This window comes from Lepeophtheirus salmonis, chromosome 6 (genome assembly GCF_016086655.4).
Source record: "Lepeophtheirus salmonis chromosome 6, UVic_Lsal_1.4, whole genome shotgun sequence".
In the NCBI taxonomy this organism is placed as follows: domain Eukaryota; kingdom Metazoa; phylum Arthropoda; class Copepoda; order Siphonostomatoida; family Caligidae; genus Lepeophtheirus; species Lepeophtheirus salmonis.
Window position 1 is genome coordinate 48,125,533 of NC_052136.2, and position 16,610 is coordinate 48,142,142.

The window sequence follows — 16,610 nt, forward strand, 5'->3', positions numbered from 1 at the left end:
TTGTTTAACATTTAACCTTCAAAATTTGACTTTTTTCTTGACTTGCAAAATTCAATTCTGAGCAGAGTTGGAGAGATAAAATATAAATGTATATTTTGATGAGTCATTGAATGTTTCATTCATCCAATGTATCTAAATAATTCTGTTTTGCTGTGAGAAATAAGATTTTATAATTGAATATTTAAAAGCAAAAAAAAACACTAGTGGTCTTGAAAACTCTTTTCCACATAGTAGGTACAAAAATATTCAACGTGGATATTTTATTTTCATTTTTATAATGAAACAAATACTCCAAGAAATAATCTAAATTTTGGGAAATTTAAAATTAGTGCATGTTATATCCGGTGGGTCAATAAGGTCCGAGGCTGACAAATAAAACGAAGATCATTTTCAAATTTTGAATTTAATTTTCAAGATAATTTGCTTCAAGGGCAATACGATCAGTCCAGCGCTTCTCTAACATTTCGATGTCGTTTCTATAATACTTTTTGTCAAGTGCCTCAAAATAGGTTTCAGTTTCAGTAGTCACCTCATCGTTCGATCCATAGCTTTTCCCCTGGAGTATTTTCTTGAGTTATGAGCCCGTAGTAGCTTGGGGCCAGAATACAGTGCGTGCAGCAGCAATTTGAAGTGAATTTCTTGTACTTTTGCCATTATTTTTAGAGACTTGTAACACAGTACATTGCCTTGATAAAACTGCACTTTTTTCTGCTTCATTTGGGGCCGTTTTCCCGCAGTTTCTTCCTTCAAACGCACCAATAATGCCATATAATATTTTCTATTAATGTTTTTACCTTACTCAAGGTAGTCCATGCACAAAATACATTGAGTATCCCAAAATACAGAATCCAAAACTTTCCCAGCTCACCTATGCCATTTTACTCGCTTTGGACCGCTTTCTCGAGATGCCGTCCACACAGCGGACGATCGATTTGACTCTGGTGTGTAGCCGTGTATCTAGGTTTCATCCATTGTCGCATAACGCATAAAAATCATTTTTATTTCCATGAAACAGCTTCTAACAGAACTCGGAATCACCGACATGTTATTGATTGTTGATGTTGAAGTATGGATCTTTCTAGAAATAATATGCATTTTTTCCTAGTAGTGCCATCTATATGTCAGCCTCTGGACTTATTGACCCATCGAGTATGTATGGAAAAAAAATCTGTTAAGTTTCGATTCATAAAATCATGTTAAAGTCGAAAAAAATGCGCTCGAGAGAAGATATTCTCTAGAATTCAATGTACATTCGCACCCAGACGATTCCTACAGAAAGGAGCATACCTAAATGGATTTCACGGAAAGAATCCTAGGTCAGATGGAGTAAATGTAATGTTTACTTACACTTTGTGTAGTACAACTCCACTATACTGGCTACACTAATAATCTATATAACCCCCCTTGGTATTAATGAAGGCTTCCAGGCGGCCAAAGAAGACCTTCTACCCATTGTAGATGTAGTCCTCGGATATGTAATCCGAGTGCTGGTTGACGGTATCCTTAAGGTTGTTGATATTTGGGTAACTAATCGTGCAGGCTTTTGACTCAAGATGCACCCAAAAAGTGATGTCCAATGGGTTGGCATTTGGTGAGTAGAGGACAATATTTTCATTAGCCCGAAAGGCAAGTTGTCCTCCAACCACTTCTGGGTATTTTTGGATGTGAAGGTGCACCATTCCTCTGGAACACCACGTTCATGTCCGGTTTCTTGGTCTGGACCCATGGTAACATATTCTCCTCTGTGGGAGCATCAAAATTCGCTGTTCACATTCAATTTGTATTTTCTCGGCTTAGTAAATAGTAATGGACAAGTTAACTTAACTTTTTAAGTTAAGTAAAGCTTAAGTTAATTATTATAATATTTTTTAATAACTAGTTGAGTTGAAGTTAACTTCGACCTCTATAAAAATCAACTAGTCAAGTTAAATTATACTTTATTGAATACTTATGTTAAATTAAATTATGAGTTTAATTTTATTGATTAGTTAAGGTTAAGTTAATTAACTTTAGGTTAACTTAAGTTAAATTAAGTGACCTAAGCATGGTTAAGTTAATGTTAATTTTGATATTAGAAAAAATCTATTTAAGTGAAAGTGAATTGAGAAATTTATCAAGCTACCTAATAAAAACTATATGATCGATCTGTCTGAGATTTTCTCCACTTCCAATTGAACGATCAAAAAAAAAAAAAAAAAAAAATTCAAACTCCCAACAACAAGCAAAAAGCAATGAAAGTGAAGCTAGCATTGTATGATAACTACCGAAGAAGGCTAGTGTGGAATGATACACTTTTAACAATGTCTCTGCAGATTTTCACATCAACTTTAACTTAATCTAGGAAAGTTAAGTTATAGTTTAAATAACGTCTTTTAAGTCATTAATTAGTTAAGGAAAAAGTGAATTAACTTATCTAAACTAAGATACAATAACTTGCCCAACTCTGCTTCTAAAACACTTGGGAAGATATAGTTTTTTTTTAGTATTTGACTGGAACAATTTTACCACATTCACAAAAACCTGGATTTCTGTACCAAAAGCAAAGTGTAAAAAAATTTTTCTCACCACCTAGTAACTTACTTGTATATACATAAATATAACTTTAATAAATTCATTCCAAAATAAAATAATGGAAATCAGACAACAGGACTTTTATCTTTCACATATTGTACCCTACCTTCAGATGCACAAGGTACTATTTTTTTGGTTTCATTATGCTCTTACCTAGAAAAAGATAAAATAAAAATGTGAGAAACTTCATAAATCTAAAAAGCAGTTTTTAATAACTGAGAAATACAAAAAAAAAATATTTTGCGTCTCTAAACGGAAACTTTTGAGGGTAATAAACTACTTTTGCCAGTAGTACTATTTAACTTCATACAATTCAACATTGTAAATTTGTAACTTTTTTTGATTTCAATTAATGCAAACCTTTTATAATAGGTATCTAAATTGATTTGATTCAGCTTAAAAATTATTCAAATATAAGAAAAAGTACGGATGCTTCACGTCAATGTCGAATCTCTTCTTTTTTTTTACTTATTCAATTCTGAATTAAATCCTATCTATTAAACAAACCTTGTATATGTAGAGGTTTATTTCACTAATAGCGATATATTTATACAAATTTTATACAAAGTATTTTGTGTACTGCATATAATGCAAATCTTTTTTGACATTTTCAATCAATGCTTTATTGTTTTGTTTTACTTATGAATACATGATATGTTAAATAAAAAAATATTGAGAATGAGTCATATTAAACACGAATCATTATACGAAAAATCGGGATTTTGACACATTATTATCAGGTTCTTTCCTTACCCAAATTTAGCTACATGAAGTTAATTTTTGGTAGAACTGTATTCAACTTAATATATAAACATCATTACTTATTAATATGAACTCAATTTCTTCAATAATTGTCCCTAGGCTAGGGAAAAGTTTTACAAACGCAAGAATTAAGTCCTTTTTTAAGTTTCTTTCACAGATTACTTCATGTCCTCAATATTACAATGGGGTATTTGAAAGACCCTGAACTTTATTTAACACTTTATAAAGAACTCCAAAGGCCTGAGGTTAGGCTCTGTGTTGACAAAATTCTATTCGACGTAAAAGTCGTATTTTTTTCCCCTTTGCTCTTTTTCAATCGTTGCAGCATGTATTACCACCCAGACAGTCTTACAAAGCCGTTTCGAGATTTTGTAGATCCATAGCAGAACCTTTTTCCCAATGATCACTACGTAGTTGCCCGTTATTGATTGGTATCATTTATTTAATCCGATTGGCGGCATATTGTGCCGGGCTGATGTAACAGCATCTAACATGGATATATGTTAGATTTTATTACGACTATCCTTTAATTTTTTTTTCTTTATTTATGATCAGATCATAACGAATGCCCATTCATCTGAGAAAAAATAAATACAACTTCTAGAGCTGACCACGTTCGACAAAAACTTCTCTGTACTTATTATATAGGAATGGTTTCCCTCAAGAACATACACTTGCCAGCTTTAAAATAATTTGTTTCCTTTGGAAGGACCAACAGACATATTTTGGTAAAATTCTACCATGTACATTAATTTTCTATAAATGAGTTTTTTGTAGTCTAGGGATCAAGTTTAACCAATTGTTCTAAGTGAGCACAATACTTCAGGATTTTGCCTTTCTCTAAGCGTGGAAACTGTAAACAGTTAAGCGGATAATCTCCCACAGCTCGATAATATTGGGTGTGCTTTTGCTAGATAGGATCCAGGTAGCAACATATATCATTTTTAATTTATTCTAAGTGAGTATGAATGCTTGGAAGCTAAACATACTTGCTCTGTTTTTTATCAATCTGATATTTTTATAAAATATATCTAAAGCATTTAATATTACAATTGAATAGTTATATATTATTTTTTTTTCTTGAAAACTTAATATATTATTTCCTATTAACTGTTCCTTTCATTATGATGGCAAAATTATAGTTTATTAGAAACTTGTAAAATTACATAAAGATAATCTATTCATATGCAATATTAAATCTGTATTTACTTTTGATCATAATGAAATGAGATTTTTTTTAAAGTAAATATTTTTCGATTGGTACAAAAAATTATAATTTAATCTTCTCAACATATGGATTGACACCTTAATAGTCATGTCTAAATTAATAAAGCAATTTTTTGTCTACATGTAGATAACTTATTTTATAGTTTGTTTTTAATATGTTAAGTTTTTTTTAAATTTGATCTATTAAAAACAATGTAGTATTTAGTTTGTTTAGTTAAAGCTCAGTGCCTCATATTAAAAAAAAAGAAAATAACAAAATAAATATTTATATTATTAAAAGTATGTTTATCAGTCTGTTTGTTTGTTCATCGACATTTCGAATTTATCGAAGCAATTGTGGGTAATCTCGCTATCTTATAATAACCTTATGTCAAGATATTTCATTAAATTCCACAACAATTTAAATTAAAAGTTCCAGGCTATTGGTTATAGTTTTAAATCTTCCATTTTAATAAAGTTTGGATGTACGTTTATTTGCCGTAAATCCATTTTTTAAATTTGCACTTAACATCTGAAGTTGGGTTAACTGTATTTTAACTGGGTTAACTGTTCTTAAGCTAATCAGTAATCCCACATATAAAACTATGTGACTATTTGATCTAAGAATTAACAAAAGGTTAGTGCAACATAGTAAAAAGAAAAGTGGAGTACATATTAAATAATATGAATGTGACTTTAGATGAGATTAAGCAACAAGCGTGTGTAACGGGGGATAAAAATTATAGCTAAAGCTCAGTGCGTCAAATTAATATATATATATATATTTAAGTCAGTAAATATTAAGCTTTTGTATTTTTATTTATTGTTTCTCTAGGAGGAAATATACAAGAATCTTTTAACTACGTGTAAAATTGCTTATGCATAGCTGCTATTACACCTTCCAAATTTGTTGGAATTGGTTTTATCTTGCAATTAGAAAAATAAATTATCTCCTGGATTCGCTGATGATGTTCTTCACATTAAAATTCCTAGGAATATCTGGATCCAGTGCCTATATAGAGCATTTTGAAAAAAAAATCTCCCTGTAAAAGTGAGCCCAGCACGTTACTTCTTCTTTTTTTTTTTTCCAAAAAAAAAATAATTCTTCATTTAGTTTTTGGGGGTGTGACTTGTAGATTCTCGTTTATTTTTAGTTCACACATTCCTATCAAATGACTCATCTTATCGCACTCCTACAGAGTATGTACTGATGTTTCTAGTTTCTATCTTCATAATGTGAAATTTATACTCTCATCTTCATTATTCGACTTATTATCATAAATTGGTGAGGTATTGATTCTGTAACAGGGTATTTTTGCTTAAAGGTGGTAAAAGATTTGAAAAAGTGATTTTGTTTCAAAGTCATATCTCAGGAGACCTAATCTTCCAAACCGATTGGTTACAAGTTTTTTCCACTGACGTTTTTCTCCGGCCTTGAAGTTCTGTCTTAAAATATATTTTTGTAAGGGACTCAGAAGCTATAAAAAAAGGAATTGATGGTCCATAACGCATATTATCTTTGTGTTTGAGGACGAGCGAAGTAGTCCTCATGAGGGTTATAAGGTTTGGAAGGCCAACTTCTCGTTTATGACAATGCATGAGTTCTCCTGTTTAGGGAATATTGAGCAGTGAATACTATTCAACCTTTGCATGCAGTATTGGGCTATAGTTCCCTGTTTCTTCATGGCCTAGGATCTTGCTAACTTGGAAAAAGGTTTTTGATCACCCTTTTCAATCTTTTCCAGTACCAACCAATCTTATTTGTCTCTCGAAAAAGGTCTAAAGGTCATTTAAAAATGTTTTTCTGAAAAGCGTTTCCTTCAATTTCTTTGTATATTGAATATATATCATTATTAAAGCAAATCTATACATAAATCTAGGAAAAAAAATTGATTAAAAAAATTGTAATTGATCTTAAGGAAGTTTATATATTAAATATTTTGGATTAACACATTTTATCATGCGTGAACACGTAACATATATAAACAATTTTTTTTATTATGAACTTTGCATTTTAAAGTTTTCATACAAAATTCCCACTTCCATTCAAAATGAATAGGTTATGCGCTTTTAAATGTAGCTTGTTTGTAAGAGAGAAAATGCCATTAAGAATAATAGTTTGGAATCATTAAAATTATTTATCTAGCATTTCCTCTTTTTATTAAAAACTATTTATATCATATCAATTCATTATTTTGGCAAGAAGTGTTGTCCAGGCTTGAAGATAAACCAATACAATATGCAAAGTTCTTAAAATTAAATTGTATGAACAAATGTGGCGACCCGAATTAACAGTTTTGTTGTAAGTTTATTTTTTTTCATTATATTATTATGTATATATATTATTTTAAGTAAATTAATTGTTTGTAGCAGTTATTTTTAATTGATAAAGTTAATCGTGTTATAAAATAGATCATCTCATAGTGTCTATTAAACATAAATATTTATATAATTTATTTTTAAACTAATGGTAAAAAGAGAGCATTTTTACGTGATGTTATAATTTTAGAAGTTGGAATAACAATAAAATTACTTAAAAGTTAACAAAGTAATTTATTTCACCAAAAATTGATTAGAAAGTGCAAAATAAAAGAATAATACATATAAATTAGAGTAAGTTGTCCCAACGTTGCTCGAGATACTAGAATTTAAAATTAATTAACAATCTTCAGTTTATTATAAAACAAAAAATAAAGACCATAAATTGTCATGTTGGTTTTGTAAGTATGAGAATACTGATATATTTGTATAATATAGCTGTGCCAATATAATGCACTCTTTTTTCAACCAATGAGGAAGTAGTTGCATAATTCGGGGGAAGACGCCAAATTCACAATTTCGCAGCTGCTTCGCTGAGCATCAAGATACCTTCCTAATATCCCAAAATATAACCCGGCTCTCAGGTTGTACAGATAATGTACTGATCCAAAATAACATTTAAACTCTACCGTCGCCTTTTTTTCTTTTCACCAAGGAACCCTTCTAATATGCTATAATAAATCCCGGCTCACGGATTTTGCAGGTGACCTGCGAGGCCTGAATCCATTTTAATTTCTCCGCCGCTCCTTGTCTGAGCACCAAGGAACCCTCCTAATATGCAAGATACACCCCGACCCTCAGGTTGTACAGGTGAAGTGCTGGACTGAAATTCAGTTTAAACTCTACCACCGCCGTGTTTCTAAGCATCCATAACCCCCCTTGAAATATGCTAAAATACATCTTCACCCATGGGTCGTGTATATGAGGTGTTGAGCCCGGAGGCAATTTAAATTTCAGGAAAACCCATAATTTGGGTCGGTCTTGACTACAGGATATTCAAATTTAATATATAGATATATTGTTACAACAATAAAAATTTTGCATTTATGCTGACCCAACCTTTTAAAAGTTTAAAATGTAATTGAAACGGAAGTAGAAACAGTTGTATATAATTTTGGATACAAAAACTTCAATTTCACTAAAAAAAAGGTAAATAACTACAATAATCAAAATATGGTCTTGCTTTTGATGATTCAAATTCGATCCCTTGTTCCAACAATAACCTCAAACTTAGAAAACTAAAAAAAAAAATTGACCAATGTCGAGTGGGAGAAGAGGTGAAACAAAATGATAAAAAAGGAAAATTTATACCACAGCCAATAAACAAGAAATCAAGACACTATTCAAGTGGGTGTGCACATTAGAATTCAAAACGGAGTAATTATGTTGTGGGACTTTATTGGAATAGTTGTTGGAAGAATCAACTTCAAAACTTATAAGATAAAGCAGAGAAATGGCAAAATTCTTATAAGAAACCACAGGCTTATTAAACTTGATAAATCTGTAAATTTTGATGTAAATATCAATGATGTATCATAAAATTTTTATTGATATTTATAGATTAATTTTTATCATAAAAGGAAAGGGGCATGTAGTATATTTATGTATGTATTTATTTTGTTGTATAATCGGAATATAATGTTAATTCAATAACTCCCCATTCATTTTCGTATTTATAAATTAGTTATGAAAAAATATATATAGAATATCACAGAGCCTTTAACATAATTTTTTTTTATTGTACTAATATTTGTTTGTTATTTTCTGTACAATTTGCGCTATCACCATTGGATAAATCAGAAAAATTTAGTCAAATAAATTGATGATAATAAAAATACAAAGGTAATTCTGACTCAACCTTCAAAAAAATATTTTCAGGTTTCTTTTGCGATGACGGGTCACATAGAAAGAATATACGAAGTTGAACAGGCAAAAACTGTTATTAATACAGAGTTCATTTTTTCTAGGATATTTGTTTAGGAAAAAATCTTTTAAAATGATCATAATATGAATTTCAGTGTTAGGGTGAAAAACCAACTAGAATGCTTTCGAGCAAAAATTTAAAAGGAAATTAATCCACCAGTTCTTCAAATAAAAATAACATCCGCATCAAATATCTCCAGCAGTTTGCCATATCTTTCTAAATGTTTTTACAAATATACCTACTGGTCCATTGGACTATATTTTATAATATTTTTATAATACAATCAGTGAGTAGCCCTGGGATGACATTACGAGTGTATATCGAACCTTTGTAACTTATTTGTATTTTCCCCCAAAAATATAATGTTTTGTGTTGGAATGCTTTCAAAACCTATGAAGGGTTTAGAAATAAAAAAATTAAAACATATTTTTAACCAGTTTCGTAAAAAGACATATTCACACTTATAAAATTTGACATGAATAAATTACAAATCCAATTAATATTTCAAAGGAATTATAATATTAAGGCATTAATTTATGTGATAAAAACATAATCTCACTCATTAACTCACTTGCTTTCATTTTCCTTAGTTTTTTCACAAATGGTAGTTAGTTATTTGATTTATGTTGAGTATATCTTTTATCAAACTAACCTTGCAATTCAAACTACCTTTTTTCATTTTTTAAATTTTAAAAGCAATTTATTATGTAAATATTCATAAACCAGCCTTTCCTTTATTACTGGTTTATGAATACAAACTTTACCTTAGAAAACATATACGATATATTTACTATCACAATATCGTAAACGTCAAAAACTACTATATTACATTGTACAGATATTAATGATATATAGTATATATTATGTTTTAAAAAAAGAGAAACCAAAAACTCACATTGTAAATCTCACAATTTGAAATTTTTTGGACAATTCTCGCTACATCCCTAATGAAAACAAAACAACTTAATATTGCTAAAATACTTCTGAAGGCTTAGAAAAATAATAATTATAACGTAGTTTCCTTAATATGAATTTGAAAAGTGTAAATATTAGGTAATATAAGACATAATTTGCAATTGCATTATGCAATATGTATACATAAAATTAGTCTAATATAACAGCATGCAATTAATTACGTTTAATTAATTTATAGGCTATTAATTATTAATATTTAACTCAATATTGGATATGTTGTTGCTATGTTAAGCATAGCCTTAAATTAATCATTATATTCCATTATTTCAATCATTTGTATGAAAGATAATCGCAGGAAATTAATGAATACTGGCTTTCTCAATCATGTTTGCTTCAAATATACCCAAAAAATATCTTTAATCACCCTTTGGTGAAGTTTAAATATATACATAAACGATAAGTAAGTTTTGCAAAAGAAAGTTTATGAATGAAATACGTATGAAGTTGATGGGGGAAGCGACATCTATAATGCTTGTTTCGAATTATAAGTATCTAGAGAGCAAAAAAAAAAGCAAAGAAAGAAGATTTTCTTCTTTTGCTCATCACCTTTGTTGTACCCACATTTAGAATACACCTATTATAGCTGGGAGAGTACAATATCGAACCATGTTACGGTCCGGTACATCCATCATTGTACGGTACGCATGACTCTACTCTAAGGTATAATATTTTTAGAGTAGCATTACACACATGTTAAATATTTTATAGTCGGCATTTTGAGCCGTGTTTTTTTCTACTTTAAAGTTTTTACTATTAATTTTATATTATTTTTGGAGAAAAATAAGATATAGATAAATTTTCACATATAAAATTTTTTTCAAAAAATTTTATATGTGAAAACTTTACAAATATTTTTAAACATGATGTATATCTATTTATACTTTTATGAGTAGGAAATTTATTATAATATGAAATAATCAATAAAATCACTATCAATTCATATTTATAGTAGTCATACTGTATAAGAAGAAGGATATATAAACTATTTATTTATTTCAATAAACGAAAGTGGATTAATTTTAAATAATCAATAAACATCTTTTATAATTATTAGTTTATATGCAATATAACTTTCTATTCAAAAGAAACGTCATAATTAAATACAACTAAAAATTTAATAATTTAATGCTCAAATTACTCAATGTTTGAAACTAATATATAAGATCTACATAGTTTTATATAAACGAATTTTTTATGTTATAAAATGTTCTTTTATTTAACATTTTATTATTCTGAGATCATAATTGAAACATTATTATTTAAGAAATTTTTTATATTTACCAAAACTCCTATGAAAAAGTCACAATAGATCTGTTTCATATTTTAAAAAAATCAGATATTCAAACTTCCATTCAGTCATTTTGACCTTGAAGTATACAGAAAAGCTATATTATATATATCTCTCCAAAATAGAGAAAAAAAAATTCAACTTATTTCTCATTTCTCTGTAATTTGCTACAAAATTATATTTGAAATAAGATCATTTTATAGTGTACGGCTTTCTAGATTCTCAAAAATTGTAACCCACAGGGAATACATCCCAAAAAATATTCTGATAAAACTGAACTTGGATTTTACTTGAGTATAATATATATACACATTCACGAACTAGTTATCAACGATAAGAATACAATGTTTTTACCTTATCCATAAAAAACTTATCATACTAAAAAACTAAGATAAACAAATACATATTTAAGAAAAAGTAAATTTAAATAACATAATAATTCATATTATATTATTTTATTAAGTCGAGAAATGATACAAAATATTCATAAATGTAAAAAAGTACTTTGCTTACATACAAAAATCATTTAATGTTGTGGGGGTTTGGTTTTTCACCAATTTATTGAAAAAATATGTATAAATTTCAATAACTTCACGGATTTTAAAGGGAATAGTTGTAGCTGTTGTATAAATGTATATGTGGTGAGTTTACACAAAAACAATCTTCTACATAAATTTAGAAAAAGATATGTTATATTGTACAGATAGTTACATACAATCCAATATTTCATAGACATATATGTATATTTCTTCAGTATACGAGTCTTCAAATTTCTGGCATATGTTGATATACCAAAGAATGGCAACTATAGTTTAAAACTTCTTTTTGATTTATGAGACTTGGATGATTGACCTTCGAATAAAATATATTTATCTTTAATTATTTTACTGTGAAGATGCATTTATGTGAGTTTAAGTGTGAATTTTGATGTATCATAAGGGTTAATATGAATAATTATTTGATATAAATTGATAGTTATTAGTCAAAAAATACAAATGTAATCTATACACAATTTCGAAAATAATCATACTAACTTATATTGTGTTGTTGAGCAACCGAGTAAACATCTCTATAAATTTGCTTTCTTTTCTAAAACAATATAGAAGGGGAGAGGTTTCGATACTATCAACATATAATTGCGTTTTTTCTTTACACCTGATTTTTAATATATTTAAGTGCATAAAGTAAATACAATATTTAAAAAAAATTAACTTTGCTTTTTATTTCAATAGCCTTTAATTTTTACATATACAATTATTTAAAAAAATATCGAATACAAATCTGAGTGATTTGGAATTTATATACAACTATAATTTAACTTTTTATACTTATTATATAAAAATATTTTCCATTAGATGCTATCGTTGCATGAAATATATCGAATGCTGTCAATATCAACAATTTAGTATAGTTTGAAGGTCATCCACATACCATGTTTTCAAATTCTGGGAATACGAGTATCTGCGAAAAACCTCAATTTGAGCCACTTGCAATCTTTTGGAGTGGTTAAAAAACAAAATGCTGAAATAATGTCCAAATAGACTATGCCATACATTCTGAGAGCAGTAGTAATTGAATTATTCATTATAAAGGATATTTTGGAAAAGTTATGTACATTTGAATCCAATTTTGTAACCCTAATAACGTGTTATTTACGTATTTTCTCATCATCAAAAATATGTATTCATTTCTTTGTTCAAAATTATACTGAATTTGTATTTATTTTGCTCTAAACTAATGCGTATGCATTTCTTTGCTTTTATTAGATCAAAATAATTTTTGATAACGTTCATGCACATAAATATTGCGTTTTATATAAATATCTCCATAGCTCTAAATCTATTGTTTCTTCCATTAAAGTGTTCTCATTATGGATCTATGTCAACATAAAAAGGTCATATTTAGACTAAGAATAATTATCAATATTGCATAAGGTATAAGGGTGTTTTTAGAGGTTTTTTTCAAAGATAAAATATTATTATATACGGGTCAAAATAACCCGTAATAAATAGTCAAACAAAAGACAATTTTAACAAAAATAAAATGCTATAAAAGGGATTATTTTTTTACATTACCTAATTTTAAGGTATATTTGGGAAAAGTATAAAAATTACAAGGCCGAAAAATATCAATAACATATTTTTTTTAGTTTATATAGAAAACGGGTGAATACAACGACAGAACAATAAAAAAAGATATGATGTTTTGATATTTTTTTTCCTTTTCAAATACATGAAATGGTAAAATATTTTTTAGTATTAAATCATTCTTTTAGAAAAGATATCTGCTAATTTTTTTTGGATAGTAAATATCTTTACTATTTATTTAATATGTTTAAAAAATGAAGTAAATCTATGAAGTGTTTTTTCCAAATTTTGATGTACGGAACTTTATATTCTTATAATAATTTATAAGCATTATATTCTTGTTTTAATTCAAAGTATGTTTAAAATTAATTTTTTTTACATATATTTTAATATTTTGTATGTTTTCTAAGGGAAAATTGATAAATTTGATTTTGTCTTGTACTATTTTGTAAAGGGTCATTTCACAGAAAATTAAAACTTTTTAATTATTATTTATTTGATTTAAATAAAATTTTGTAAGTGAAATATATTAAATCAAGCTCGTACCTCTTTTGCATGATCAATTTGATCAAAAATTTTCTTGATGACCCTTGCCTTTTGAATTAGAGTTTGCAAAGCACTTCTATGATCGATGCACATTAAACATCATTTGACAGCTATTGAGTGTTTTTTTATAAAAAAGTACATAAACGAATTAAATATAAGTTATAAAGCACCTTCAATATTCAAATTATTTTACATAAATTGGTTAGTTATTAAGATGATAAATAAATTTAATAGTTTTTTTATTGATACAACCAATTGCTTAGTTAAGCCATTGGTTTTGGGTACCAAATAAACTGTACTGATGAAAATTAACATTTCACGTAAATTGCTTTAAAATAACAACATAAGATTAACTTTTTTTTAACATTACACCTCTAAAAACCATTTGATATAATTTGATTAATAGAAACAAATTAATCTTATCATATCTTCCAAGCTCATAAACCCACCATTCCAACTTTTTCTTTTATATGATACATAGATTTTATCTTGTTTCTATAAATCAAATACAAAGTTTGATACATTTAAGAGCTAAAATATGGTCAATGTCAACCATTCTTATATTAATAGAATATTAAACATGTGTCAAAAGTTTTTATTCCATAACTATCAAATTTCGTATGATATACATCCATCAGATGAGTCATGTTTGAAATACGAAAAAAAAGAAAAATAAATCCTGCTTTGAAAGTCTCCTTGAATCCCGGATGATTATCTTTTTGTCTTGAATGAATAATTCATCGCCAAAGTTCTGGAGAGGACAATACGACACAAAAGAAGTCTTTGTTGGCGAAGCCTGCAAGTAAAGTTCCTGAAACACACTTGAGACAAGGTTTCACTTTAAAATTTGACAATTTTCGTTCATAAAGTCTATGATCTTCAATTGTATCTTGAAGAAAAGGGGGACTTAATTTGATGTTGTTGACATTTCTCGAAAGAATATCCGCAGTTTGGTTTAATTTTCCTGAAACATGCTCAATCCTGCAATCAAACTCTGCTAGATATTCAAATGTACGGAATTGTCGTGGAGTCCAGGAGGGATTGCGGATGTCTATCGCCGACACTAAACATCTGTGAATACTCTAAAATTTTGTCCATCTAATGCCCACAGAAAATGTTTAATCCTTTCCTTAATAGCAAGAAATTCCCTATTAAAAGGGATATTGAATATATATTAAAATATGTTATATTAAATATATATATTAAAATAGATATTAAATTAATTATTTCTTTTGCGTTTCAGATAAGGCTTTAGACCAAAATGCTAGGGTTTGCCAGCGACAATTCACTTTCTGTTCCAGAACGGCTCCCATTCCAGTATCATACGCATCTGTTGCAAGGGCTAAAGGTAACGAGGTTTCCCGTAATAAAAGTTGATTACTTGATGATTAACGGTGTTTTATACCTTGTAAAGCTCTTTCACATTTATCATTTCATATGAGTTTAAATTTTTTCTTTACAACTGTATATAACATCACTGGCCATTTTGACAAATTTTTGATGAATTGTGAATAGAATTTAACCATCCCTAAAAATCTTTGTAAATCATTTATCAATTTCGGAGATGAAATTCTTGCAATAGCTTCAACCTTCAATTTAAGAGATTTAAAACCCTCTGGTTAAATAGAATGTCCAAAGTACTCAACAGAGTCCCTGAAAAATTGCATTTTTCGAGATAAAGTACCAAGCAGGAAGTTTTAAGCTGCAATAAAACTGCATTTATGGACTGCCAATGTTCATCCCTTGTCCGAGAAGCAATCAATATATTATCAAGATACACGAACACATTTTTAATCCCCCTCAAAACAGAATCGATGAGTCATTGGAATGTCTGGGTAGTGTTTTAAAGCCCAAACGGCATTCTCAAGTACTGATACAACCCAAACGGCGTAATGATAGCTTTTTTACTGATGGAGTCTTCACTCATGGGTATTTGATTGTAAGCTCTGTGCATATCCATTCTACTAAAAAATATCATCCCTCTTAGGTTGGCCACGAAATCTCTTAAATTTGGAAGAGGATATCCATCAACATCCGTCATGTTATTTAATTGACAATAATCACCACACATTAGCCAGCCTCCTTAGGCTTTAGGTACTACATGAATCGCTGATGAAAATTTGAAGAACTCCATCAATTTCTTTTTTAACAAAATTGAGTTTAACACCATCCAGCTTGCGGGATTTTGCAAACCAGGGAGGAACCTTAGTTTCGATGTGATGTTCAACTCCATGAGCTGGGTAAGATTCAGCGATTTTTTTATCGTCGAAAACTTCAGGGAATTGAGGCTGAACCCATTGGGCTTCTGATAATTCTGAAATGACACATGGATCATTAAAAAACATTTTCTTGTTCAATAGGTCAATATTAATTTTGAAGAAATGAAGAAAATCAGCCCCAAAAATAAGGTGGCCACTAGATACAACAATAAATTTCCATTGAAAAATTCCTAGGTGTTATATTTGTACCCTTAGAGTTTTAGTACTGAGAACTTCTACTGGATTCCAACCATAACCAAAGATAGGTGGCATTTTAATACGAATGAAATCTTTAAATTCGTAGGGGATATTATGGATACCTGGGCACCCGTATCTACAAGAAAATTAATTGAATTTCTATTGTCTTTCATTAATAAGAATATTGGATGTTTATTTAATGCCTCTGTCCCATTCAAACAAGGACAATTTAGTTTTTTTTGAATAAATAAATTAAAATGAAAATCAGGACAAGATCACAAAGTTGAGTTCAAACCAAATTTTGAATGATGATAAGATACTTCTTTAAATTTTGCAGATGTTGAGGACTTCGAAAAAGCTCCACTAGGTCTCTTCTTAATAAAAGGTGCGACAGTGGGAAAAGAAGATGGATCCTCGACAGTAGAAATGGAAGTATTTGTTACTTCTTTCGCAGCCATACACATATCTTCTAAATT

The 16,610-nt window shown here is 28.8% G+C and overlaps 2 protein-coding genes across 2 annotated transcripts in view; both read right to left on the bottom strand.

Moving 5' to 3' along the window:
- The window catches only part of LOC121120605 (atrial natriuretic peptide receptor 1), a 339,724-nt gene that overhangs the window by 100,590 nt on the left and 222,524 nt on the right, over positions 1–16,610 (bottom strand). The window lies entirely within an intron of this gene.
- LOC139905854 (uncharacterized) overlaps positions 718–16,610 on the bottom strand; it is a 64,414-nt gene continuing 48,521 nt past the window's right edge. Inside the window, exon 3 of the mRNA XM_071889626.1 lies at positions 718–2,724. Within this exon, the coding sequence (XP_071745727.1) occupies positions 2,696–2,724 (29 nt within the window). The 3' untranslated portion in view covers positions 718–2,695. The remainder of the gene's footprint in view (positions 2,725–16,610) is intronic.